The sequence below is a fragment of the Dama dama genome, chromosome 19 (assembly GCF_033118175.1).
Source record: "Dama dama isolate Ldn47 chromosome 19, ASM3311817v1, whole genome shotgun sequence".
Lineage (NCBI taxonomy): Eukaryota > Metazoa > Chordata > Mammalia > Artiodactyla > Cervidae > Dama > Dama dama.
In genome coordinates, this window is record NC_083699.1 from 73,123,148 (window position 1) to 73,150,900 (window position 27,753).

Below are 27,753 nucleotides of genomic sequence, written 5' to 3' on the forward strand. Positions count from 1 at the left end.
AAGCTTCAGCCGTAGTTACAACACAGGTGCGGCTTTTAAATACATCCTCCACCAGAACAGGAGCAAGCCCACCCACCCTGATTGCAGTCCAGACCCTTACAACATAACTGAATGTTTACATATCATAATGTTACACATTACATATTACACATTAAATAAACATTACATGTTACACATTAAATATTTAAGAAGCAACTCCTAAGCATCGGATGAGGCACGTGAAGCTAGCTGTGTCCGGTCGATGCAGACAGAGGGAGGAGGTGTCCTGATGACTTCAGAACTCATTGAAGCGACTCCAACAGGACACGAGACCCTGGGGTGGGACCCCAGGGAAGCTTGATGACACTGAGACGTGTGGCCTCAGGCAGGAAGAGCTAAGGGTGGACGGGAATTCACTGGGTCAAGTCTGTAAGCTTCTCCTGGAAGAGCCTGGGACCCAGGACAGTGGTCCCCCAAAGAGGACAGCAGGTCAGCCTGACCTGACTCTGGGAAAGGAGCCCCGGGGTCCATGCAGGGGACAGGAGGAGGGCAGCCGGGGAGGGAAGGAGGATGGGTCTGCCCAAGTGGCTACAGGCAGGCTCCACGAAGGAGCTGGCCTGGCAGGGGCTCAGGAGACCAGCCCAGCAGGCAGACTCTCCTGTGGCCTGGCAGGAAACACAGCAGCACTGTCGCAGTGACCAGGCCCCAGAGGGCCCGTGGGTGAGCAGAGCCCTGGGCCACAAGTCGAGTGTGGACAGGGCCTTTAGGAAGACAGCTGGGCCACCTGAGTGGGGCGGGGGCAAGGACAGGGCCATGCCCAGCTCCTCCCCAGGATATGGCCTAGCCATAGCTGAGGCCCAGAGCAGTGTGTCCCAGACCTGCCTGGTGTCCAAATCTGAACTCACCTCCCCCACAGAGGTGCAGGGTTCAGTGCCAAGGACAAAGACAGGGTCACATGATCAGGGACTGACTGGAAGCTTCCTCAAGGCTCAAAGGGCAGGAGCCTTGCTCTGCACAGCAGAGGAAGTCCCTGCCTGCGCCACCCCCCCCCCCCCCCCGCCCCACACCCCCCGGAGTCTGGGGAGGGCACATAACCCAGTCCTGGCCAGTGAGCTGAGAGGGGACATCCCTGCGTGGGCCTCTGAGACCTTAAAATGGGAGTAGAGCAGGTTTCCCCATTCCTCTTGCTGTTTGCCCTCTGCCTCTCCCCCTTTCCTGCCTGGAGTGTGACGTGATGGCTGGGGCACTGGCAGCTGCATTAGCACCAGGATGAGTAGAGGACAGTGGCACCTGGGCTGCTGATGACACCCTGAAGACTTGGACTGCCTGCTTCCAGACCCTCATTGTACAAGGGGCAACCCTTCCCATTTTATTTTTTTTTTTAACCCTTCCCATTTTAAACATCATCAGCCACAGTGATTTGTGTTCTCTGTTACTAGCAGCCTGTGGTAGGGACTAGCAGATGACCAAGGCACCCCTCACCCTGGGCCTCAGCAGGACAGTGTCCCCAGCCTGCTCTGTGATAATCCCAGGTCCAGGACAAACCACCCTTGCATACTGCCACCCAGCCCAATGCCTCCAGAAGCCCATCCGTGCAGACGCACAGCCAGGAGGGGCCTGCCCAGGACCTCTGCTGCTGTCTGCTCTGGGGTGTGGGTTTGGTGAGCACAGAGCTGGTGCCCCCCCACTCACACTTGCTGCTGTCCCCCTGCCTCCTCCTCCAGCCCCAGACTGGGCTGGCAGGACAGCTGTGCCTGCTCCACTGGATAGAGGTCCCCGTGGGGAGGGGTCTCTTCACCTGGTGGGGTGGCTCGGCTGGCCACAGTTTAGGGCAGCAAGGGTTGACCACATGAGACAGAGCTAGAGGTGGGCCCTGCTGATGACGCAACGAGCATGAGAGCGCATCAGCTCTGGGAGGTGGGGCTACTGCGTCAGCCAGGCCAGGTCCTCAGAACCGGGCACCCGCAGGCCGGCCCGCTCGTTCCCTATAGAAGCCCTGCAGCCGGAGGGCTGACTTGGGCCTGGCACTCTAATTAAACACCATTATGTAATTACTCTGCTCCCAGCCGAGGAGACGCTGAGGTGGGAGTAATTACCGCTGAGCTAGAAACCAGACCCAAGGCAGAAGGGCACTGGGGGGCAGGGGGGCTCCTCCCCCGGGGTACTCCAAGGCTTGTGCTGCGGCACACCTGGTGTTAGCCTCAACTGAGGGTGAGGTCAAGGGGTAAGTGGGGTCATGGGGTGGCCGGCACCAGCTGCAAGGAGGCCTCCGTCTCCAGACTCAGTTTCCCTCTGGAGGGAAGGGCCCAGCTGGGCCCCAGGGACCAGGGGAACAGGAGGGATGAGGCTCAGGCCCGGCAGGAGGCCCACAGTCTGGGAGCCTCTGTGGCACCAGAGAGAACACTTGGATTCAGAGATACAAATAATCACAGACTTTCTCCCCAGAATCTAAAAATAAAGATTTCTTAACCTTAAGGAAGACTTAAGAAACACGATCCAACGTCAGGAATATGCCTGTAACCGGCATTTTAACCTGTCATTTGAGCAACTTTAGAAGAGATAAGACAGGACAGGGTGGTAGCCACTGCTGTGAAAGCCCTGCAACCCCTCACCAGCCCCCACCACCCCTGCCCCGAGAGCTCCAGACCCTGGGAACCCTGAAAGCCTCTCAGCACCATGACCTCAGCCAGGCTGGGTCACCGGCATTATCACTGAGCAAGGAACGTTCAAGAAGTAGCACAGGTGGAGTTGTGCAAACCTGGCTGCAGGCGGCTCGGGACCTGAGTCATCCCCTCCAACTGGCCCCACCTGGTGGATGCCCTCCCAAGACACCAAATCTGAGACACCCAATGCCAGGCACAAACAGGGCCAGCTTGCTGTAGGCTGGGTGACACCGGAACCGATGCGGGACCATCTGGACAAAGCCAGAAGCTTCCCTGGTGGCTCAGCTGGTAAAGAATGCCTGCAATGCAGGAGACCTGGGTTCGATCCCTGGTTGGGGAAGATCCCCTAGAAGAGGGCATGGCTACCCACTCCAGTACTCTTGCCTGGAGAATCCCATGACAGAGAAGACTGGTCCATGGGGTCACAAAGAGACTGAGCAACTAAGCACCCACATCAGAGGGTGTGGCCCCTGCATGAGCCAGCCCTCCACCCCCCAGCCCCCATGCCGCCCCCACCCACTTGTCCTGAGCCCTGCCCCACACAGCAGCAGAGGGATTCACTGGGGGCCCTGGGGCGACCCTGACCCCCTACCCAGGACACCAGCAGCCTGTCCAGGCGCCCCCCAGGGCTCTGCTGTCCCCACCCTCAAGTCCCTTCTCCTCGCTGCTCACATCCTGCCCCCTACACCTCCAGGTAAGCAGCAGGTGCCCACTGCTTGTCGTCCTGACCGAGGTCTGTCTTCCTAGGGGACCCACCAGCCCCGCCGTCATGGACTCTGCCCTGGCGTCTCGTCCATCTTGCTCGGAGCCCTCGCTCCCTCAGCCTAGCAGCTGCTGCTCCTTCCGCTGGGTGACACCCCTGCCCAGGCCACTCTGCCGCCTGTCCACAACCCTCAGGAGGCTCCACCACTGCCCCACTCTCCCCTCCCCCAGCCCCCACTCCCTCTCCAAGGCCTGGGGGCTTGCGGGACTCTGCCCCTGCCTCCGTCCACTGCTGGGGGCTGCAGAACGCCCAGCTGGGGAGCCCCATCCATGACCAGAACCCCTCAAAGGCCCTGTAGGGCAGACACCTCAGGTCAGGCCCGCCAGCCCTTCAGAGCCCGAAAGCAACTGAATTTAAAATGCACATGAAAACCACCTAATTGTTTGTCACTTAATTTGATTACCAAATTAATCCAAGTGCAGTCTATGAAGATTAAAAACACAGGTAAGCGAGCACCTAAGTCCCTCCGGGTCAGAGATGGCAGCCAGCAGGCTCCCAAGAGTGGGGAGGGAGAGGGGGTCTCTCTCACCTGCCCTCCTCCCCCACCCCACCCCCAACTGTCTGGGCGGCAGGGCACTCGGCTCAGGGGAGGGGGGACATCCCCAGATGTTTGCGGCTTCTCAGCCACTTTCCCGGCAAGTCTGCCGCAGTGGATGGCAGTGGATGGCCCGCCGCAGAGGACGGCAGGGTCGGGCTCGCCCCACACCTCCCCGTCCCCCACAGGTGAGCTCAAGGAGAAGGTCCTGGTGTCGGGCAGAGGTCAGAGGCCCTGATAGAGGGTACTGCGAGAAGGTGGCCGAGCCGCATCCAGCCACAGTCAGCCTGGAGCCCCTGGAGGACAAGCCAGTAGGCTGGTCTAACATGATACACGTGTGCGAGTCACTGCCCACAGACCCAGAACACAGAGAAAAGCAAGGAGGAGGCCGGCCGCGTGGCCGCACCACCTCCTGTGGGGCGGGCAGAGTTCCATGGACACCTTGGCTTTTCCAGCACTGTTTTTATTGCAAAAATAAATGTGTCATCATAATACTCCCGTGTCAACTGCCTGTCTCCCGTCTGTGACAAGCACAATAGCCGTGTCGCGGAGGAAGCAGCTGGCATCCCTGGGGACAAGGGCCAAGTCAGCCCTGGGCACCTCCTCGTGGGTGTCCTCAGCTCTCACACGCCCCGCGGGCTCAGGGCTGCCCACCACCCTCCAGCTGCATCTGTTCGGCCAACTGCCGCCCGATGGCCAGCAGAGGGCTGGCTCTATAGGCCGGACTGGCCAGCAGCTCCTGAAACCGCGTCCGTTCCTCCTCGCTGCAAGAAAGGAGAGCGGAGGTGAGTGGGCAGGGTGGGTGCGGAGCAGCCAGCGACCGCAGGGCCAGCCTCGGCACAGCCACCCCGCAGGGAGGGACCAGCACAGTGCTGGTCCAGAGCTAGATGGGGTGGGGTGTGAGGCAGGCTGTGGGGCTGAGACTCTGCCTGGTGGGTCTGGGTGTGGGACCGGCAGGGGTCTGAGGCCTGGGGCAGGGGGCACTTCAGGTAGGAAGGGAGGGGCTGCCCTGGGGCCTGTTTGTGGTCACACAGGCCCCTCCACCACCACGACTATGACAAGGAGCTGCTGTCTAAGGCGGCGGGAGGCGCCCTGCACACACAAAACCTCACATGGCAGCACCTCGCCAGCTTGGTCCTACAGGAGCAGGGGCTCCGGGCCCCGTGGTGATGGGGGTCTGCAGTGGGCCCACCCTTCCCGCAGAAGGCCCTGGGCCCTCGAGTCCACGGGGGGGCTGCCTCTCTGTGCCCATCCCTAAGTTCAGCTGGCCACGTCACCTCCCCAAGGTGCCAGGGCCAGCTCACACCTCGGCCGTGCAGCCCAGCACAGCCATGGGTGACCTGGGCAGGTGCCTCTGGGGACAACATCTCTGCCACTGAGACTGAGGTGACTTGGTCTGGAACCTTAGGGCGGCAGGCCCCTCACAGCACTGTCGTGGGGACAGCCCTGGCCTTGGGCTGGCGAGGCAGGGTGGAGAGCCCAGCCTATACCCTCCACAGGTGCATGACCAAAGACAAGGCCAAACCACACCATGCCCCAGCTTTCTGTGCTGCTAACGGAGAGACTTTAGATCCCAACGGATGGCTGACTGACTGGCCAGGTGTCCACACTCCCAAGATGCCTGGGACCTGGGTCCCAAGGGCAGTCCCCCAAGACCTAGCAGCTGCCCTCAGCACTCCGGGGGAAGGGGCTTCCTGGTCCCTGGAGACAGGTCGTCCACGCCCCCCCAGGCTGAGCCCCAGCACACCAAGGCTCGGGTGGGGGAAGCCCTGGATGGGCCGTGTGGAGGCAGGTAAGACGCCGGGCGTCCTGTGTGTGGGAGGGGGCGGTGAGGAGGGGTGCGGTACTCACAGGAGCTGGAGCCTCTGCACGGCGCTCATCCGGCTCAGCTCGGCGGGCCGGGGCCTGCTGGCTACCCTGCTGGGGACACAGAGAAAGGGGTCAGCATGGCCCACATTCGAGTCTCAACTGGAGGCCACAGTCCACATAGGGCTCTCCGCTGGCTTGGAAGGCTACAGGTGCCCCAAGGCAGAAGGGACCTGGCAGAGCAGTAACCCAGAAAACCTGTGAGTCCTGAGACAACACCTAACTCTGGCCTCCAGACCAGGAGCCCTCATTTCTTATTCATGTTCCCTCTTTTCCTTGGTCTCAGCTGCTCTGGGGGTACTCCATCCCGACTCCCTCCTGCTCCAGACCCCTAGGACAGCCCCCTTCCGGCCCAGTGTCAGCCCCAAGACACTGTGGCCCTGTTCCTTTCACCACTGACCCCTCTCTCTGTGTCCACCCAGGAGCAGGTTCCCTGTCCACCACTGAGCTCCCTGGAGGCCCCACCCTTGCCAATCCAGTGGGCCTGGGTCTCCCTTCCCCCAGCCGCACCCCCTACCCAGGAGGTGGCGCCTCCGTACTGGGAGGTCAGGAGGCCTGGGGACCTCATGCCCTGAATCTTCATCCCCGTCCAGTTCAGGTAAGAAGGCCTCACACAGCCTCTTCCTGCTCTGACAATCAAGGGCCCCAAGGTGCAAGCACACCCCTGGGAGTCCCCTCAGGGCCCAGGGACAGCCTAGCGTGACAAGGAGAGGCAGGACCCTCACCCGAGCCTCAGGACAAGTCCAGGGCCTGGAAGGCCGCTCACGGGAATGGCACGGCCCTCCCTGATGGGGTTTTCCACTGTGGACAAAGGCAGGCAGAGTGGATTCCCAGAGGCCGTGGGGGCACAGGGAACTGACCTACCCTGTGCTCATCCCAGCGGCCTAGGGTGGGGACATTCACACCAGACACCAGCCCAGGTCCTGCCCCTCCCTGCCCCCGGCTCACCCAGCACCCGGATCTAGCTCTGGCTGCAGGGCCGAGCGCACTGAGAATGGACAGAGTGGATAGAGACCTTCCTGCCAAAATTGATGCAGCTGCCCACTCCCAAGAACCACGGAGCTGGAGGAGGACCCTGGCCCTGCCAGCACTGGGGGCTGCAGCTCTGGGTGCCAAATGCCCTGGGTGACCCTTGGGGAAGTTGCTCCAGCAAAAGTCTGTTTTCCCGACTGCAAGACAGGCCAGTGCTGTCCTGACAGGCTCCCTTCGGCTGGTACCCAGTCCCTGGGGATGTGAGTGAGCCCAGGTGGCTCCCAGCTTCAGGGCTCTTATGCTACCCCGTCCCTCCCCCTCTGATGTGAACAAGCCTTTGTAGCACCCACCCCAAGGGGACTGGGGCCCAAAACCAAATTGGACTCTCATCTCAATCCACAGCACCGGTGGGTGATCCCCTGAGGCCCCAGGGTCCAGAAAGTCCAGCTGCTGACAGGCACCGGCTCCCAGGGTCAGGTGCCCCCTTGTCAGGCCCCCCGCTCTCATCCTCTACAACCTTTGGACCTTGCGGGAACCACTTTCTCCAGACTCGACCCTTTTCCCTGGTGAGCGCAGCCCACTGGCAGAGCACCACCTGCTCTGGTCTTGGGCCCCTCAGGCTCTCCAGGGGCCTGGGGGCCAAGCCAGTGCTGGGCAGTGCCACCTGTCAGGGGGAACACCCAACAGCCCACTGGGCCTGCTCAGAACCTCGAGCTCTCCCCACACCACCCAGATTTGGGACGAACCTGGGGCAGCCCAGGGCCTCCGCTGGGGTATCCCAGCAGGTGACCGGGCCCAGGCAAGGCACTTGGAGTCCGGGTTCCCGGGCGCAAAGCTGCCCCACAACACATCCTGCCCAACTCTGATGCCGGGGGGAGGGTGGGCATACCCGAAGTCACTGCCAGCTGCACCATTCCTGTACCAGGCTCCGGAAGCCCTGCCCTCAGGAAGCAGGAAGAGGCCAAACAGCTGGCTCAGCAGACCCCCGGGGCAGACCCCCACCCTGCCAGCGGGAGGAGGGCAGACTGGAGTGCAGGGACCAAAGCCTGCTGCCTGGTGGCCCATCCCCTGGGGCCGAGTGCGGCGGGGTCCCTGCCATCCTGGGCAAGACTGCAGTGCTGCCCCCATGGGACCCATGGCGGCGACTCTCCTGGGCCCTCCCCACATGCCTCCTCCCTCGGCTCACTCTAACCTCCATCCTTCCACCATAATAAACTGTGACTGTGAGTGTAACGGTCTCCTGTGGGAATCACAAAGCCTAAGAGTGGTCCTGGGGACCCCAGCCTGCTGAGAGGGGCCAGGACTCCCCAGTCGTGGTCAGACATCAGCACCCAGGTCGTGGTCTCTTACACCATTTCCTGCGGAAGGGACTGGACTCCCTGGAGGAACACTGACTCTCAGACAGGAGCAGGAAATGCCTGGATGAGCCTGGAGCATCTTGTGCCCGAGGAAGGGAAGTACTCAGAAACAAAACACAACAGCCCCCGCAGATGGGAGTGTCGGGGGGGACAGCGGAGCCAGCTGAGGAGCTCCCGAGGGCCAGCACCAGAGCCAGTTCAGCAACAGAACAGAGTCGTACTGGATCACGGCCCGAAGCATAAAATAAATAAATACCCACGGGGCCATCCTGACATGAACAAGTGACAGAGATGGAAACCAGGAGGCTCCACGTGGCTCTGCAGCGGCCCCGTCCTCAGGGCAGGGGAGCACCCCCTCCTCGGGTGGGGGGTAGGCTCAGCGACCTCCTTCCAGAGGACGGGGGGAGGTGGGGGCAGCACAGTGGAGAGATCTGATGGACACACCTGCACCGGGGACCACGGTCAGCGTCCACCACGTAGGTCACATGATGGCACTCACCCTGGACGGGGACGTGCTGAGGGCCCTCCGCTCTGCAGTCTTCACTGAGGGGCGTCCTGAACAACGCCTGGCTCCTCCTCCAAACCGCCACGGTCGTTAAAGACAAGAAGGTCTGAGAGACTGTCCCAGCCCAGAGGCGCTGAGGGGACATGATGGCTGCATGTCACGTGGGGGCCTGGCCGGAGCCCTGGGGCAGCAGAAGGTCACCAGGGGAAACTGAGGAGTCTGAACAGACTGAGCTTTTAGCTGACTTATTTATGAATGAAGCTGGTTCCTGACTGTGACAAATGCACGGGCTGATGTCAGACGTGAGGAGAGCCGTGTGACTCTCGGCATCACCACCAACTTCTCTATCATCAAACTCTGCTCTAGAATAACATTTACCTCGGCAGACAGCTCCTGGTGCCAAGAGGCAGCTGGGGGCGGGGGTGACAGTGGCCGGGAGAGCGCCCCCCACCTCCACCCCCGGCAGCCTCCCGGTCCTCCTCAGGCTGCAGGCGGTGTTTGTGTGGCTCTCGCCCCTCCGGGAGTAAGCACATTTTTTGGATGAGAAAACTGCAAGCAGTGTGAGGACGCTTGACCGGGTCACATTTTTGTTCAAGAACCAGGAATGGAATGTGCATTTCAGGCTCCAGCTCCATCGCCAAACCTCAGCTCCGATGGCCACTCCTCATCTGGACCCCACACTCTGGGCACACCCATCCTGGACTGGCTAGAACTGACCACGTAACTCTGCCGCCAAGGGGCCCTGAGCCTGTCGCCCGCCACCCCAATCCTTCCTCCTCAGAGGGGTATTCGGCAGGAAAAAGAATTATTTCAAAAAGACAAAATCAAAGACAACCCAGGAAATGGTGAAGGTCCAGGACCCACGACAGGACAGGAAGGACTCCATCTCCCCACTCGTCCTGAAGCCGGGCATACTCACACCTGGCTGGTGCAGAGCAGGACACTCTTCTGCAGCACCGGGCCCCAGGGGAGCAGGACAAGCCCCAGGAGCACGGCCCAGCCTGGGGCAGGGGCGTGGCTGTGGGAGACCAACAGTGCCGTCCACGCGCCAGCGGGCACCCACTCCTGAGAAGGCCCAGGGCCCCTGCCTCATGGCTGGGCCTGAGAAAAGCATGTCCCAAGTCAAGACAGGCCCCTGCAGGGTCGGTGCCCGGCCCGGCCACCCTGCTGCTCAGCCTCTCCTGCGGACACAACACTCACCGTCGGGTGGGGGGCCGCCGGCTGCCAGCCTCCAGCTCCAGCAGCTCAGGGAGGGCATCCCTCAGGGGCTGCAGGTCCCCCACCACCACCGTAGCCCTCCGCCTCCGCTCTGCCTTGCGTTTCTGCTCCGCCAGCTTTATGGCTTCAATCTCTGAGGAAGGTGGACACAGGGTCAGTGAGAGAGGGCCCAGAAGTGCTCGGCCATGGACTTCAGCAGCAGGGGGTCCCGGCTCCCAGCCTGCAGAGCCAGAGCTTGGCCGGAAACCCAGGGTGGGAGGGGGTAGAGGGGTGCAGCCCAAGGGATTTGCTCCCCTTAATCCTGGAGACAGCCGTGGAATCACAAGCCTGGGGAGACGGGCTGCAGGCAGATGAGCTGCCCTTGAGGAGCCCAGGGCCCTGAGGCCTGGAGGAGGGGGTGAGCGGAGGGGTGGGCAGACAGAGGGGCCTGCAGAGTCAGAGCAGCTGGTCCCCTCCCCTCTGCCCCCCAGTCGGCTTCTTGGGGATGCACCCAGAAAAGAGAAGTGGTCCCCATGGGAGGCAGTGACAGAGTGAAGGGTCCCCAACACCAGCCAGGTGGAAAGCAGGAGGGGGGGTTCAAGGGGGCTCCTGCACGATGTGGGGGCTGTCAGGAGGGGCAGGGGCACTGGCCAGAGAGACAGGGTGACAGGGCCCAGGTCCGGGCTGCTAGGTGGAGGGCAGGGCCATGGGTGAGCCGCTGGGGTTAGGCCACCACTGGCCGGCAAGGCTGTGGCCACCACACAGAGAAGGGCCTCGAGATCTGAATTCCATTTTAAAAGTGGTGTGTATTCTGAAACTGTTAATAAAACACGCTCTCAAGTGCGCTGTCTCCACAGTGTGGTGTGTGGACCTGCCAGCTCATTAGTCTGTATGCAGACCTTGCTCCAGGAGACTGCCTGAATCTGTGATAAGTGATTTGTTAATTGTTCTGTATTAGATTCCTTTAAAAAAAAAAAAAAAAAAAGCTCTGCTTCTAAAAAGCTGGGAAATGAGGCTGTGATGGATCTGGGACGGCTGGACCAGAGCAGAGACGCTCCCCGCCTCCCTACTGTGCGAGTTTTACTGGGCTATAAATAACCAGCTGCAGACTCTGAATCTCCTCTAAAAAAAGTGGAAGCACCTTCCTGATGAGCAGTCGGTGGACTCAGTGCAGCCGAGGGGCCAGGAGAAGCCAGCAGAGAGGCGACAGCCAGCGGCCCAGGTGGGCCCAACAGGGGACCTCTCCCTTCCAAGGAGACGTGGGTCTGTGGCCGCCCAGCTGCCCATTAGGGCAGGTGCGAGAGGTGATGGAGGTGGGCATGGTGCCCGGGGGAGCGGTGATGACACCAGACACAGGGCAGGCCAGGAGAATGGGGGCTGGACACACTCAGGACAGCCCACCCCGAGTGCAGGAGGTGTGTGTGAAATGTGAGGGGTGTGTGCTGATGCTCACAGACATCTCCAGAAGAGAATAATTTCCAGAAACTGACTACTTGGGAAGCCTGGCAGGAGCAGCTCCTCATAGCTCACAGTCACCCCCAAAGGCCCAGAGAAGCCCAGCAAGGGCGAGCCAGACAGGCCCAGCAGGACACACCTGCCCCAGCCACAAGGAGGCTGCCAGAGTCCAGGGGCCTGCACCTCACTCCATAGAGCTGGGCTCTGGGACAAAGACCACCCTCCTCCGGGTCCTTGGGCCCTGGCCCAGGCCACCCCTCGGTGTTGGGACACCAGGATTTAAAGGCAACGATCCAGGGCTCTCCATGCTGCCAGGGCAATTTACTCAGCTCATCAAGCTGGGGCCTCTTTCCTGGGAGCCCAGCACCCAGGCGGAGTGGGGGGTCGGGGGGTCAGGCAGGGGAAGGGACAGGTAGGTAGCTCCCTTCCTGGCTGGCAGGCCCAGCACCAAAGCTGCAGGGGACCAAAGACAGCAGGACAGGCCTGGCTCCTAGCAGGACACAGGACACCTGTTTGCCTACAGAGGAGCCGGCAAATCAGCATTTTAGGTTAGTAACATTGGGGTCCACCCAGGACACATCTGAGGTGCGCAAGGACGGCACAACACAAGCACACGTGCCGGCGGGCCACTGCAGTGGCTGCTTCAAAGGGAAAGGCCAAGGTTACCACAAGTGCCCACAGAAGCTGACAGAATTCACTGTCCGCTCAGGATAAATATCACAGTGAAACCAAGAACAGGAAGAACTTCCCCAATCAGAGACCATCTACCAGAAACCGCATCTCACATACATGAGACAGTCTCTGGTGAAGCAGGCCACAGAAGGAACGGTGCAGATCCACGCTGACCCTGCCGAGCCCAGGTGAGGGCAACTCCAAGTCCGGGGAGGGCGACGTGAGCATGCAGCTCCTCCCCGCCGCCTCAAGCCTGCCGCCGTGCCAACGGGGACCGCAGTCCATGCGGTGCCCAGAGGTCAGGCACAGCTCCCCGGAGGGCCCGTCCACCCTGGTGCCCCCTGCTTCCCTGCCCGCATCTGCTCACCCCTAACAAACAGAGCTCGAGCGAGCACCACCGGCTTTATGCCCCAATGTGGTCTGTGGTTGCTGACCCTGAGCAAAGCAGGCTCACAGGACAGTGACCACGGGCCCCTGGCCCCCAGAGACTAGAAACAATCCTCACCCACTCCAGCCGCTGCAGTAGGAAGAGAAGACATAAAACAGAGACTGGAAAGCGAGGTAAAACTGTCTCTATCTTAAGTATTGTAGCATGATTGTTTATGAAAAACATTCTGCCAAATCTATAGGATAATTACCAGAACACACAATTTTAACAAGATCAGAGGGTACAGAGTTAATAATAACTAATAAATGATAATATAATAATACATAGTAAAAACTGGAAAATGAAACTTTCGTGAATTCCATTTATAATAGCTTCAAAAACTATTAGCAATAAGCTAATAAAGAGCTGGCAATAAGCTTATCAAAAAAAAAAAATCTAAGACTTCTACTCTGAAAATCACACAACGGGGATGACAGAAATTGAGAAAAATTTAAATGAAAGGAGATGTACAAACTAGGTTTCAAAGAAGCAGAGGAACCAGAGATCAAATTGCCAACATTCGTTGGATTATGGAGAAACCAAGGGAGTTTCATAAAAAAATCTACTTCTGCTTCACTGACTAAGCTAAAGCCTTTGACTGTGTGGATCACAGCAAACTATGGAAAATTCTTACGAGACTGGAATATCAGACCACCTCACCTGTCTCCTGGGAAACCTGTATATGGCTCAAGAATCAACAGTACAAGCAGACATGGAACAACTGACTGGTTCAAAATTGGGAAAGGAGTATGACAATGATGTATATTGTCACCTTGCTTATTTAACTTAAATGCAGAGTACACCACACGAAATGCTGGAAGAATCATAAGCTGGAGTCAAGATTTCCAGAAGAAATATCAACAACTCAGATTTGCATATGACACTAACCTAAGGGCAGAAGTGAAGAGGAGCTAAAAAGGCTCAAGAGGCCTTGATGAAGGTGAAAGAGGAGGGTGAAAAAGCTGGCTTAAAACTGAACATACAAAAAACTAAGATCATTGCATCCGGTCCCATCACTTCATGACAAACAGATGGGGGAAAAAAGAAAACAGTGGCAGATTTTACTTTCTTGGGCTCCAAAATCACTGTGGATGGTGACTGCAGCCATGAAATTAAAAGACATTTACTCCTTGGAAGGAAAGCTATGACAAACCTAGACTGCATGTTAAAAAGCAGACATTACTTTGCCAACAAAGGTCCATCTAGTCAAAGCTATGGTTTTTCCAGTAGTTGTGTACGGATGGGAGAGTTGGTTGACAAAGAAAGCTAAATGTCGAAGAATTGATTCTTTTGAACTGTGGTGTTGGAGAAGACTCTTGAGAGTCCCTTGGACAGCAAGATCCAACCAGTCCATCCTAAAGGAGATCAGTCCTGAATATTCACTGGAAGGACTGACGCTGAAGCTGAAGCTCCAGTACTTTGGAAACCTGATGCGAAGAGCTGACTCACTGAAAAAGACCCTGATGCTGGAAAAGACTGAAGGCAAGCGAAGATGGGAATGACAGAGGATGAGATGTCTGAATGGCATCACCAACTTAATGGACATCAGTCAGAGCAAACTTTGGGAGACAGTGAAGGGCAGAGGAGCGTGGCATGCTGCAGTCCATGGGGTCAAAAACAGTCGGACATAACTTAGTGACTGAACAACAACAAAAGATTAAAGGAGAAATTACAGTGTTCATGGATGAAGACCCAGCATTGTTAAAATGGCACTTCTGAACTCAGGTTTGGCTTCAGAGCCATACATGATCTATAGGTCACTGCTACACCAGGTGGTGGTGGTGGCTTTTAAGAAGTTGACAAGCCCGTGATCAGAGTCACATGGAAATGCTAAGAACCTGGACCACCCAAAGAGGTCTTGAAACAGAGGGACAGACATAGGACTTCCCTTGTCCAACCCCAGTACCTGCTTCACAGCTGCAGCTTCAACAGCCTGGAACCGAGGAGGGTCAGTGAGTAGAACCATGGTGAGAAGCGTCAGCTTTCCAGACATCAGCATGACTGCACAAGGAGACAGTCTTAACGACAAACACTGATGAAACTGAAGGAAAGAAAACCCTGAACCAGTGCTTCACATCACAGACAAACGCTAAATCACGATGGATCAGAAATCTAAATATCAAAACTAAAACCATGAAGTTTTCAGAAGGGTAGATTTATCCTCCTGTCTTGGGAGTGGGCAGTTTCCTTAAACAAGGTGCATTACACGTGCACACACATATGCATGCACGTGCACACACACTAAACATGCAAAGAAAAAAGACTAAATCAGTGTCCTCAAAATTAAACTTCGGTTCAGCAAAAAAAAAAAAACAAAACTGTTGAGAAAATAGGCAAGTTACAGTCTGGGAGAAAATTATTTGCAAAACACATCTGAGGAGACTGACCTCCAGGACAGAGGATTCCTTGATAATAAATATTATTGGAACTTGATAATAAAGAGCCCTCAGGAGCCTCGGGAAACAAGCCCTGGGCGTCAGGACGCCCCAGTGGGCAGCAGCAGATGAAACGCCCATTCACCACAATGACAGGCACCTCGTGCTCAGCAGAACGGCCAGGACTGCAGGACAGGCGTGCCGGCACGGCTGCAGAGCAACCCCAACTCCCTCATGCTGTTGGGGGCGTAAATGCACAACCATGGGAGAGAAACGTCTGGGAGCTGCTTATAAAACTAAACATACACCTGCCCTATGACCCAGCATTCCATTCCAAGTGTTTACCCAAGAGAAATGAAAACATATGTCCACAAAAAGACTTGTGAAGAATGTTCATCACAGCTTATTCACAGCAGCTAAAAAGAGAAAAGATACCAGGTGTCCATCCACAGGAAAGTGGATACCAAACAGCGTGTCCACATAAGGAAACACTTCTCAGCAACACACAGGCCCAGACTACAGCTCCACCGGGCACAGACGAGCCCGACGCCAAGCTGAGCAGGAGAACCCAGACACACACAGGCTGCCCTTACCCAACGTCCAGAGCAGTGAAGCCTGAACTCGACCTGAAAAAGATCAGACAGTGGCTGCCTCTGGGGGTGGGGCCTGGGAAGGGCGATGGGGTTGGTCCACGTCCTGAGAGGACTCTGGCTGTGTGCAGACGCACACACTGGCCCCAAGTCACCATACAGCACACTGAAGGTCCAGGTCACCACATGTAAACGTCACCTCAAAATAAAAACTAAAAAGAACCATGAAAAAATACTGAACTCTAGCAGAGTTACTAAGGAGAAAGTGTGCTCAATCTGTAATGCACTTTGGAACATGCAGCTAAAACAAGGGTTGGTGGCTGGGCCAGACAGATGGGATGGACAGACAGACAGCTGCGATAAAGAAGTGAAGCACCCATGGTAAAGTCTGGATGGTGGGCACATGGGTGTCCACTGTAAAATTCTTCCTACTTTTCTGTACACAACTCTTCATAATAAAGCACTCAGTGGAAGAAACTCGGGAGCTGTAGCTAAAGCTATAGTCAGAGGCTAACATTTAGCCTTTCATTCAAAAATAAATGACTAAGTCACTAAAACAAACCTAGAGAAACCAAAAACAGGGTATTAAAACAACAGAAACTAACAGTTTAGAAAACGAAAGCGTAGATGACAACTAAAGACAGGCATTCTTGGAACAGATAAGACAAAATCAATCAGAAGAGAGAGAAGGGATATAAATAAAGAATGATGTAGAGGTTAAATAAAGAGAAACCAGCAACTCTGCCAATAAAGGCTGAAATCTGATTAGATGGCTTTATGGGAAAATGAGTGAGTGACCAAGATTAGCTCAAGTAGTTAAAAAAAGACCAACCATCACAGAAGAAAACTTAAACGTCATCAGAGAACTGCAGCCCAGAACGTTCAGGGGCCCAGTGGTCCTGGCCTATTAATTTTTCAAATCCATCTTACAAAGAATATTTTGCACAACCCCATGCTACAGACTGTGGAAAAGAAAATGCATGAATGGACATTTCCTTAAGACACATCCAGAAACTGAAGGGAAACTTAAAATTAACAATTATGGAAGAAACTGATACATTTCTCTAAAAATTTTTAATTTATTAGACATATAATTTCTTTAAAACCTTCAAGAAAAAAAATAATGCTGGTCATATTTTAACTGTGTGAGAACATAATAAAATATTTCAAAGTAGTTTTAAAAGTCAGCAAAATCAGACTAAAAAGATAACTGTAAGAAAAAAACCTACAGAACAATGTTCACAAGAAAACCTTCAGAAAAACACCAGCAAATATTCAGCATCATGACAAATAAGTACACTTTCCAAAATTACTAAGAAACCCACCCTGATAGGCAGGCGAAGGCGCCCCAACAGGAGGGCGAAGGCCAGGTCCCCGACCCCACCAGTGGGAGAGCAGCAGCTTCTGCCAGGGACCCCGAGGGCCGCATGCCCAGGGGAGGGCCTGGAGGGCCACACGCAGGCCGGGAAAGGGGTGTGAGAAATTCTGTGTCATAAATCACCTGACCCTCAGGCACTCCCTCTGCGACGTTCTACCCACGAGAGGCGGTGACACTCCCAGTGGGGAGTGAGGGAAGGCCGTGCAGACGCTCGCACGGGTGACAGGGCCACCCCACCGCCACGGGGCCATCTGCCTGTCATGGCGCAGGCCGCCTCCTCCAGGGCCCAGACCACCCAGAGCCTGGGTTCTGAGCCGGCCCAGGACAAGGGTCCACGGGGGCGGAACAGGACGGGACGGGACGGGGAAGCTTACTCTGAAGCCACCGCTCGCGCCTCAGCTTCAGCTTCTCCTTCTTGGGCAGAACAGTCTTGGCCTCAGCACCTGCCAAGAGAACACACGTGAGAGGACAAGAGCAGGAGCCCAGGCTGCGCCTATGTTCAGGGCGCCTGCCACCGCGCCTGGCCGAGGCTGCGGGACACCCAGGACCAGGGACCGCAGGCCGCCCCGCGCACTGGGCCTTCACTGGTCTCCCCAGAGACAACGCGCACACCAGGCGGGGTGCACTCTCCAAGATCCAGTGGCCGCAGACGTCCGGCATCTAAGTAGAAGCTGAGAGGAGACGTGCTTGTCAGGGTGGCCTACTGCTCAGCCAGTTCAGGGAAGCCCGGACACCCACGGGGCTCCCACCCCTTTTCCAAGTCAGAGCCCACACCCACAGCCTCATGTCTAACCTCTGCCCGTGCCCCAAGCTGACCCACTTTCCTCCCCACTCGCCCTGGCCCCTCATCCCCAGCAGGGAAGGCCGTCAGTCACCCAGGGCCGGTCAGCGGACTACAGGTGCACAGGCAGGGAGACAGGAGAGGGGCTGCACAGTGGGGCCGAGGTGAGGACGGCCTGTCTGGGACAGGAGCTGAGTAAGGAGGGCGGTGGCAGGAGGCAGAGGGCGGCCTCACGTGGGGACCTCAGACAACAAGACTCATGCCGGACACCCGTCCCCAAAGGTCCAGGAAGCCACCTTTTCTGCCCCAGTCCTGTAAAGATTTTGAAATCATCTCAAAGAGAAAGAGTCTACAACACATGGAGACTGATGGAATGCTAAGTCTGCAGCCTGTGATCAAGGGGCAAGTTGGCGGTGGGTCAAGATCACCCAGTACCACCCAGGACCCCCACCCAGTACCCAGGACCCCTCTTCGGCAGCCAGGACCCCCCACTCACACTCAGGAAACAGGTCCCAGCATGCCAACCCAGGCGTTGGGGAAGCCAGGGTGACCAATGCACACCTCCACGTCAGCTGCTGTGAAACATGCGCTGCAGAACCGTGAGCATCTTAGTGATGCTTCAGGTGAGTGTCACTTGAGGTGAAAACACTGGGACAGAAGGAACGGCCGATAAAGCCCAGCCCCCTCCCCGGGGAAGCACTGCTCCTTAGAGAGCCCTGAGCCCAGTGTCTTGAACCCCACCTCAGGGCTGATCCGAAGGCACTGCCCGAAGGAGGCCCTCCCACCAGGAGGAGGAAGGCAGGGACCTGCTGCCAGGCTGGACACTTCCTGCCGACGTCTCCCCTCTGACCACCCTCGTCCTGCGCTGTGTGCAGCAGGCCAGCGACCACCCGCTTTCCTGCACCGTGATTCCAACCCGCCCTGGAGGCCCCTTGGCACCCCGGGCCTGTCCAGACGCATCCTCACACAGCCACGCCACAGCCAAATGTTCCTGCCCTTGGCACCAGCCAAGAGCCCAGCCAGAGCCAGGAAGAGGCCCTGGGAGATATCCGTGCTCCTCCTCCTCCCACTGGCCTGAGGGCCCAGCCCCTCCCTTGATGCCATGCAGGCAGGGTCCTCTGGGCTGGACCCTGACTGCCCTTCCCAGCTTCCCTCTGTCAGGCAGAACGGGCCTGACAAGGCGACAGCAAGATGAGCCCAGCGGTGGCCTTCCCTGCCTCCAGCTGACAGCAGGCCCAGCGCAGCGGCCTGTGCCCTCCAACTCGCAGGTCGAGCACCCAGAACACAGGCCTTGCCAGTCGGGGTCAGGTGCCCCCGGAGGCGGGGGGCTCCTCCCCTCAGGGCCTCCCCATCACAAGGAGGCAAGTGCCTGAGCAAGACCGGGAGGCGCGCAGAGCTTGCGGCCACAGACGCCACAGCACCTCCAACAGCAGGCGACCAGTGCCACAGCCAAGACCAGGACGGTGTGGTATCCTCCAGCCCCCAGACCCACACACGCCGCTGCCCACCGAAGACCTCCAGGCCTCCCCTCCACGTCCTCTGGAGGCCAGGGGGACCGAGGGGAGAGCCAACCACCGCCCCCTCCCACCCAAAGCGGACCCCGCCCAGGGCCGGCTGCATGGATGGCAGCTTCCTCCCATCCTGGACGCCTCCTGTTCCTGTTGCAGGGGGAGAGGAGTGAGGAGAACTGGATTCTGTCACAACCCTGGCCTCACAGCTGCAGGAAAGGTTAGGGAAGTCCGACAGGGAGCTTCATCATCACAAGCCCCTCTGGGAGGTGCTCAGATCCTCCAAAGCCTGAGTTCAGCCTGCCCAAGCCTCTTCTCCTCCCCCAGGCAGGACAGGCCTGAGGACCAGATGCAGCGCTGCTGCCCTCTGCTGAGCACCAGCCTGGGAGTTTCAGAGGAGACCTTGGTGGCCGGTCAGCAGTGGGAGCTCACCTACAGAGAGGGAATGTCAGGGGCAGAGCTCTCTGCCTGGAGCCCCGGAGAGACAAGACAGGTGCCCCCAAAACCCGGTCCCTCCACCGCGACCTCCAGGCCAGCAGGTCCACTCACCACCGTCACATCCCCAACCTCCTCTGCCCAGAGCCCCTGCAGACACACTGCATAGCCACCTCCTCTCTGGCCCTTCTGCTCTTGCGTCCCTGACCAGGCCTGTCCTCCACCCGCTCACGCCTCTGCTTGAGTCCAGAGGTGGGGACTGCCCAGTCCAGGGTACAGAGGACTGGGGATGCCCAGGCACTTAGCAGAGCACGGAACTTGTTTCCTGCATGGTCGCAGTGCAAGGGAATATAGAACTAGAACAGAACTGGCGGGTGGCACCCCATGCGGAGAGGACGCGGGAGCCAGAAGGGCCCCAGACCTCTACTGGCCCTCCAGTTCCCAGTCCCCACCCAGAGCTGAGTCCTGCTGGTGGTGGGCGGGGGCGGTCTGCAAGGTGGGGAGGCCCATCACCTGAGCCTAGTGCTTCCCCTAGGAGGCTGAGCCCCTGGCTAAATCAGAAGGAAAAGTGGGGGCAGTCCTAGGCTGGCAGGGCTCCCAAAAGCTCCCTGTGAAAGGTGAGGGAGATGCCACCAGCAAGGCCCACCAGCCCCCCTACCCTGGGGCCCACCAGTCCCACGGCGTCCAGGCTGCAGGGGAGGGTGCATGCACATGTGTGGGGGGAGGGGGCACAGCACACCCGGGGAGGGGGGCACCACCAGGCTCTGGGACCACGTGACCACAAGGCGGCATCGCACTTGACCACGGGGGCCAGGGAGGCGGGCAGTGGAGCAGCCTGCACCCCGGCCCGGGGCGAGGACGCGCTCATACAGGTAGACAGGTACCTGCCCGCGACCCTGCCCGGGGAGAGGACGCTCTCGTCCAGGCCGACAGGTACCCTGCCTACGCCCCGGTCCGGGGCGAGGACACGCTCATCCAGGCCGACAGGTACCTTGCCCGCATGGCCCAGCAGGTCATGAGCAGAGCTGAGTCACCGGACACCACATTCCCCACGACCTGTGTCTGCCCTGGCCACCGGCCCAGCTCAAACCTGGGGGGTCTGCCAGGCCCAGCACCCAAGGGAGCCAGGGCACGGGCCAATGTGGAGGCAAGTCTGCTGCTGCAGAGGGAGGCATGGCGACAGACACCTGCCACTGGGAACCGGGCGCCTCGGCCAGCAGAGAGGAGGCCCACTCAACGGGACATGTGGCCGGTCAGGCCCACAGCTTCACCATCCTAAGGCCAGGCCCAGGCACCATTCCCAATATTCCACAGTTACAGACTCATCTGAACCCCAACATAGCAATAAAGTCCTGCTATCACCCCAACCCCCCGCGGGAGGCTCCTGAGCACGCAGCCTCAGGCCGCCCGCCCACCTTCTCCACTCTCAGCACTGGGGCTCTCGGGGCTCTGCCAGCCGCAAGGCCACAGGCACACAGCCTGCTGCTCTAAGCTCCGAGCGCTGGGCCCTCTCCTCCTGTCATTCTCCTTTAGCTTTCTGTACATTATGACATTTTTTTTTAATTTAAAAAAAGGCTTCTGACTGGGAGAGACTGCTTTCCAAGAGCCGGCCAGTCCCTGTCTTCTGCCTCCTGGCCCTGCGTGCCAGGCCCTGGGACCATAAGAGACATTCTCCTCAGGGGCTCCTCCTCCTCCCTGACCATCCCATAGAAGAAAACACCTGCCTTTTTTCTCTCCCTGCCCCTCACGCACCCCTGTGGTTTTCAGGCCATGCCACCCAGATTTCAGTGTCCCCTCCACTTCGAAGTGACACCGCACTCTTTCTGATCAACCATGCTCCCTGGGCAGCCCACGCTGTCTGTGCAGCCTTTTCGACGAGCCCTCAGACTCAGTGTGAAGGCTCAGGGTAACTGAACTGGCTCTGAGCTCGGCCCCGTCTCCCCACCCCCGGGTACCGCAGCCTTGTCTGCGCAGAAGACGATGCGCGTGCATCAGTCCCTCACCAACGTGAGGCTGAAGGAGCCCGGATGAGCCCCGAGCAGGCCCACAGCTCACCTGATGGATACAGTTAACAAACGCTCAAGATTCAGCAGCCAACAACGCACAGTCCCGTGTCGCCTCCACTCCCTGCACACGTCAGGGATGCCAGGGGCAGCACGGCTGCTCTGCTCTCTTCTGGGTCCCCTGAGCCCCACACGGAGGTCCCACGACAGGGGGTCAGAGGCAGGCGCTGGGTTGCGGGCTGTTCCCTGCGGGACCCACCCTCTCAGGTAAGTGGGGATCCGTGCGTGCTGTGCCTCTGTGGACATGGCTCACGGCGAGGGGACGTCTGTCAGCTGCCGCAGGAATGCAAGCCTCCCACTCAGCAGCCCCTCCCCCGAGCCCCGGACAGAGGTGAGATGTCCGAGTGCCACGCTGAGCACCAAGTGCCCAGCACTTGCCAACGGATAGTGAGACAGAGAGAGTCAGAGGCACGCAGGAGGGCAGGGATGGCAGCACACATCAGCTCCCTGGAGGACTAGCTCCCTCGGCAATTCAGAAACCCTGGAAGAGTTTTTGCCCAAAATGATAAACAGCTGCCCTCCACAACACATAAAAATTCGTCAGGATTAAGAAAAGCGATCAAAATTGCCCAGTATACAAACCACAGGAGAACCAGTTAACACAAAAAACTGCTACATCGTGTGGGTCACCAAAGGGGCCTGAGTGGCCGCGACTCCAGACCCTTCCTGCCCTCCCGATGGCAAGTCCCCATGGTACCCCCCGATCCCCACCCCTGAGCGTGGGAAAGTAGTCAGGCAGGAGGCAGCCAGAGCTCTGCAGGATCCAGCCCAAGCAGCAGCAGGGTCTGAGGGCGAGAAGATGTCGCTGAAAACACACCGCTCTGGGCGTCTGGATTACTTCGGGCTGGAGCCAACAGAGCCGGCAGGTTGCGACTCCCCTCATCTGACCCAAGCTGGGAGCTTCTGAGACGAGGACTGCCTGGGCCCCCTCCTCTGGGGAAGTTTAACGCCACAAGGACGCCAGAATCAGGACCACAGGGAGCTACACACACGAACCTTCCTCCACGTGTTCACTGCCCACAGCATCGCTGCTCCTCACTGAGACACTCCAGAGGCCCAGGTTCTCACCACGCCTCTGAGCTCCTGTCACGGAGGCTTCTCCCACGGGATGTGACCTGCACACAGCAGTGACCTGTTTTTCTCTTGTTAATCTGTTTTCTCTTAGTCTAACCTGCAGGGTCCTAGCCAGGAATCTAGGAGGACAGAGACGAGAAGGCTTCCCTCCCTACAGTCTCAATGTACAAAGAATAGCAATAAGATTCGGATAAACTCTCTGGTGAAATTTAAAAAAAAATCCAAACCAAGCCGCAAACAACACAATCTCATGGGAAACATTCGACATAGGCATACCTGTGAAATAACTACAACTTACAACTCCAGCAGCAGTTCAGACTGTACATGGAAATTCAGAAAAATTATGCTGAACACCGGAAGCCCTGCCCTGGAGGCCAGAGTGCTTCAACAGGACTGAAGACGCTTCCGCTCTCAATCGCTCAGCCGTAAACACACAGCTAGCATAGGAGGCATGAAGGCTTCACCTGCCGAGAGCGGATGAGGTGTGGCTGCCCAGGGCAGGAGAGCTGCCCCCTGCTCCAGCACCAGCCCAGACAGGACACCGGGATAACAGTGTCACAAAGCCCGAAATGGGGGGCGTGCAGTCGGAAAGATCTCTCCCCATGATACAAAAGTGAAGGAAAACGGGTTTGGGGGCCACAGTGCAACCTTGATTCTGACTCAGGCAGTCAGGAAGACAGGAGCTCCTTCTACTTTGTTCATCTGCAATAAGGTTATTACAACCGATGTGTTCAGGTGTGCTAACAGCCTTGTAGGCGTTTATGTCTTTAAGAGCCCCAAGAAATACAGACTAAAGGACTCCTGACGGAAATGCTGTTTGCCTCAAAATAGCCCAGTGCTATGTGTGCTAAAAGCAGGAGATGGGCACATGGAATGTTTTGTACCATCTGAAGGCAGGAGATGGGAACACAGAATATGTTATACCATCGGAAGGCCAGATAGGCACATGGAATGTTTAACCATTTCTATTCAGCACATCTTTAAAACTTTCCACTAATAAAAAAAACACCTCTTGGGCCTCCCTGGTTGTCCAGTGGCTAAGACTCCATGCCCCCAATGCAGGGGGCATGGGTTCGATCCCTGGTCAGGGAACCAGATCCCACATGCCACAACTAACACTGAAGCAGCCAAATAAATAAATAAAAATACATATAAAGTGCACAGGCCGACCTGAGCTGTGCTCTGGCCTGTGCCTATGAGCATGTGGAAGCTGGCTTGCACCGAAAGCTCCCCACCCCAAGGTCCACCCTGTTCACTCTCAGCTCTCACCTCTCCTGACAGAGGTGACGCTCCTTGTCTCCACATCCAGCTTCTGCACCAAGGCACTGGGTTCTATCGTGGTCCCAGCAAACACATTAGCGTTCACGCAAGCCAACTCCTGAAGAGGCAAGAGGGGAGACTTAAGGCTCGCTCTGCAGCTTCAGAGACCCCTCAGAGAGGGCCAGACCCTGGCTTCTCCAGAGCAGGAGTTGGAGAGGAACCTGAGGCCACCCCCCTCCCACCCCAGGCCTCTCAGGTCACATGCTCCTTGCAGCCTCAGCTCATCCCCCACCCCCCAACCCCCGCCTCTGGGCCTGGCTCCAGCCTCCGGACCACCTGAGACCAGACCCAGGCTCAGTAACAATTACAAATCACAACCTCAACATTCAGGAGCCCCCGTGAGGGGACCCAGGTTTCCTCCCAAACCTCCCACCATATTACTCTTCCTGTCATTCATGGCTGCTCCACCACCTCCACACTCCCCCAACAATCTCTGGGTCTCTGATCACATTCACCCCACACTGAGGTCTCACAACCCTCCAGGTCACTCTGCCCGGCACACCATGTTAACCCAGACCCCGCCTCCAAGGCCCGGCCTCCTCATTCAGGTCCAAGCTCAGGACAGGGGCCTTGGAAGGGGCGTCAGTAACACAGCAGCTTAGGCACAACCTCTGAGCAGACACTGGCCAGGCACCAAGCTGCCCTGGCCTGGGGGCAGCTTCCAGGAAGCAGCATCATGGCAGGCTGCAGGCAGTGTGAGCTCAAGGCTGCACTGGCTCAGGAGTGACCAGCTGGACTTGCAAAGCCTCCAGTCCCTGAGGAAGGTGAGACTGAACTGTGAAGGCAGCCTCCCAGCCACAGAGGTGCATCCAGCGGTAAAGGGCAAAGGCTTCTATGGCCGTGGGGGCTGAAGCACAATCTGACAGTAAGAGGCTTGTGCTGACTCAGGCTGCCAGGCTACAAGATAAAAACAAGAAAACATAATCGGCAGACAGCAGGGTACACACTGGTGCAGAATGGACTCAGTTACACATGAGCTGAGCCAGGCCAGGGAACAACCGAAATGACCTGCAAACAACATCAGCCCAGTCAGTGCTAACATGCACTACCGAAGACAGCCAGCTTTCAAGAACAACAGGGCATGACACACGCAAAGAGACTGGAAACAAGACCTAGGCAACAGAAGCTGTGTCTGAGGGGCCCACGTGTTGGACTTCTCAACGACCTCATCTCTGCCACAGGACTGAAAGAGGGCATGTCTAAAGAACTAGGAAAGTATGATGACAATGTCTCATCAGAGAATACCAACAAAGAGACAGAGCCATGACCAAACTGCTCAGACTGCCCTGAGCTTTCCAACCAAACGCTGACATTTCACAACACCCAAAGGACAAGCAACAAGGGAAAACAAGAGAAATTGATATTACAAAAATTAAAAACTCTGTGCTTCCAAGGGCAATTTCAAGAAAATAAAATGACAACCCACTGAAGTGGGAAAAATATTTGCAAACCATATATATCTGATAAAGTTTAGTATCCAGAATATATAACTCTGACAACTCAGCAGAACAAGAAACAACACGACTTTTAAGTGAGCAAAGAACTTGAAAGGACATTTCTCCAAAGATAAACAGCTAACAAGCCCAGGAAAAAAAAGATTCAACATTATTCATTATCCCTTAGGGAAATGCAAATCGAAAGAGTGAAATACCACCTGATATCCAGCAGGATGGGTATAATCAAATAGACAGACAACAACAATTGCTGGTGAGGATGTGGAGAAATTGGAGCCCTCACGTATTGCTGGTGGGAATGTGGGAATGTAAAATGGTGCCGCCATCGTGGAAAGTAAACTGGCAATTCCTCAAAAAGCTCAGCTTAGAATTCCGTACATCCTAGCAATTCCATTCCACGAATCCACAGGAAAACTAGTAGAGAGCAGTAGCATGAGAGCCAAAAATTAGAAACAATCTATCCACCAACTTATGAATGGATAAACAAAATGCAGTGTGGTCTGGTTTATTCAGATAATGGAATATTTTTCAGCCATAAAAGGAATGAGAACAGAAAAATAAGTGCTACGAAAATAACGCTATAAGAACAAACCTCAAAAATATGCTCAGTGAAAATACCCTGACACAAAAGGCCACATATCGTATTAATTCCATTTATATGAAATGCCCAGAAGAGGTAAATATATAGAGACAGTAAGCAGATTCGTGGTTGCCAGAATGACTGATAGTAAGTATGGGATTTCCTTGCGGTGACAAAAACGTTCAGAAATTGGTAGTGATGGTTGCACAAATCTGTGAATATTCTTTAAAAAATGCCCAATGAATTGTACACTTTAAATGGATGAAATTTTATGACATGAATTCTATCCCAATAAAGTTTTATGAAAGCCAGAGCACTGATGCCAGATCCTGGGATCACACATCAGGTCCTCCATCAGCAACTGAATGCCCTTGGTATTTCATTTTAAACTCTCAGTTTTTTCCCTGCAAGATGAGGGCTGGGACTGTTACAAAGATGCAAGGTGTCTGGCACATAGCAAATGCTTAACAAACATGGTTGTTCTCTTCAGCATTACTGACCCAAAGTCACGGTTCCCACAAACCAAGAGGATCTGTCCACTGTCCAGGTGCTGGCCCCTTGACTACAAACACCAGTAAATGCTTCCAGGCAGCTCCAGGGTCAGCACCTGGATAAACAAAACACGGCCTAACCACACAGTGGAAGGTGATTCCACCATAAAAAGGAATGAAGCATTGTTAAACATCATACAACCTGCGTGAGCGCTGAAAACACTGTTCTAAGTCCAAAAAAACAAACGCAAAGGCGGAAACCTACACGACCCCATCCATGTGAAATGTACAGAACATAGGCAAAGATGAGCGGCTGCTCAGTGCCGGGAGGGATGAGGGGACCGCCGAGGCCGGGGGTGGGGAGGAGGGGACAGCTCCAGGGTACAGCATGATCTCTTCAGTTTGCTCTTCTCTTTTTTCCTTAACGCTGGGAATCCCCTTTCCTTTCCTTGGAGCGCAGCTACGACGTAAAGGAGTATCTACCTTTTCCGCGCAGATTTCTACAAGTCGGGGTGGAAGGTTTCTGGTTCTCCCTCACAGGGCTCCAGACGCGGAGCAAGTCAACCTCTTGCTCCGAGCCTGGCGGTCCACAGAGGCCACACTTTGTGGACCGGGAAGGCTCACAGACCGTGCGGCAAAGCCCGCCGAGGGCAGTCGTGGGGCCGCAGAGACGCTTTGGGGTGGCAGGGGACCCTGGGGCCGCACAGTGTGGCGCCCGACTCTCCCGCTGCCCCCTTCCTCCACCCGCTCCCCCTCCCCACCCCTACCGCCCGCAGTATCCCTAGCTTACCTTCCCCGCGATTCCACCAATCGAGGCCTGCAGAGGGGCTACGTCCCGGGCGGGGGGCTGGGGGGCGGGCGCTGCCTCCCCCGTGGGCCTCACGGCAACCTGGTGCACCCGGGCCCTCAGGCTCCTCACTTTCCCCATCTTCCCGGCGAAGACTCACAGCCGGCCGGAAGCCGCGGGGCTCAAGCGGCACACGCTGCCGGAAGCTGGTCCGGCACTCTGACTGCCCGACGGAAAGAGGAGTCGCGATTCTGCCCGCGCCGGCTGTTAGGCTTCGGAGAGGAGTAGGGCGGGGCCACAGAGGGGCGGGGCTGCGGTGCAGACGGCCGGGTCCCGGGGCGCCTGGTCCCGCCTTCGGCCCCGCCCCGCCGCCCGGGGCAGGTGTGGTTAATCGCAGCCTCAGTGTGATCTGGGGAATGATGGGTTATAATGCTGGAGGGGATCAAGTGTGTGGAAGTACACGATTGTGTTTGCTTGTGCCTGTCAAAAATGCCCTCGGGGGAGGAAGAGAGCAGAGGACTGAGG

General features: G+C 57.0%; 1 protein-coding gene across 2 annotated transcripts; it reads right to left on the minus strand.

Moving 5' to 3' along the window:
- Nucleotides 1-4,393: 4,393 nt before the first annotated feature.
- On the minus strand, nt 4,394-27,475 carry SLX9 (SLX9 ribosome biogenesis factor). Of its 2 annotated transcripts, none has more exons than XM_061167445.1 (6): nt 27,232-27,475; nt 23,866-23,974; nt 17,110-17,178; nt 9,842-9,992; nt 5,792-5,857; nt 4,394-4,704 (listed from the first exon to the last, which is right to left on the minus strand). In XM_061167445.1, the coding sequence occupies exons 1-6, from the start codon at nt 27,367-27,369 to the stop codon at nt 4,581-4,583; spliced, it is 657 nt and encodes a 218-aa protein (XP_061023428.1). In that variant the 5' UTR covers nt 27,370-27,475; the 3' UTR covers nt 4,394-4,580. The 2 variants fall into 2 exon arrangements, with proteins under 2 accessions (XP_061023428.1, XP_061023427.1); XM_061167444.1 differs by having other exon boundaries at nt 5,792-5,860.
- Nucleotides 27,476-27,753: the final 278 nt, after the last annotated feature.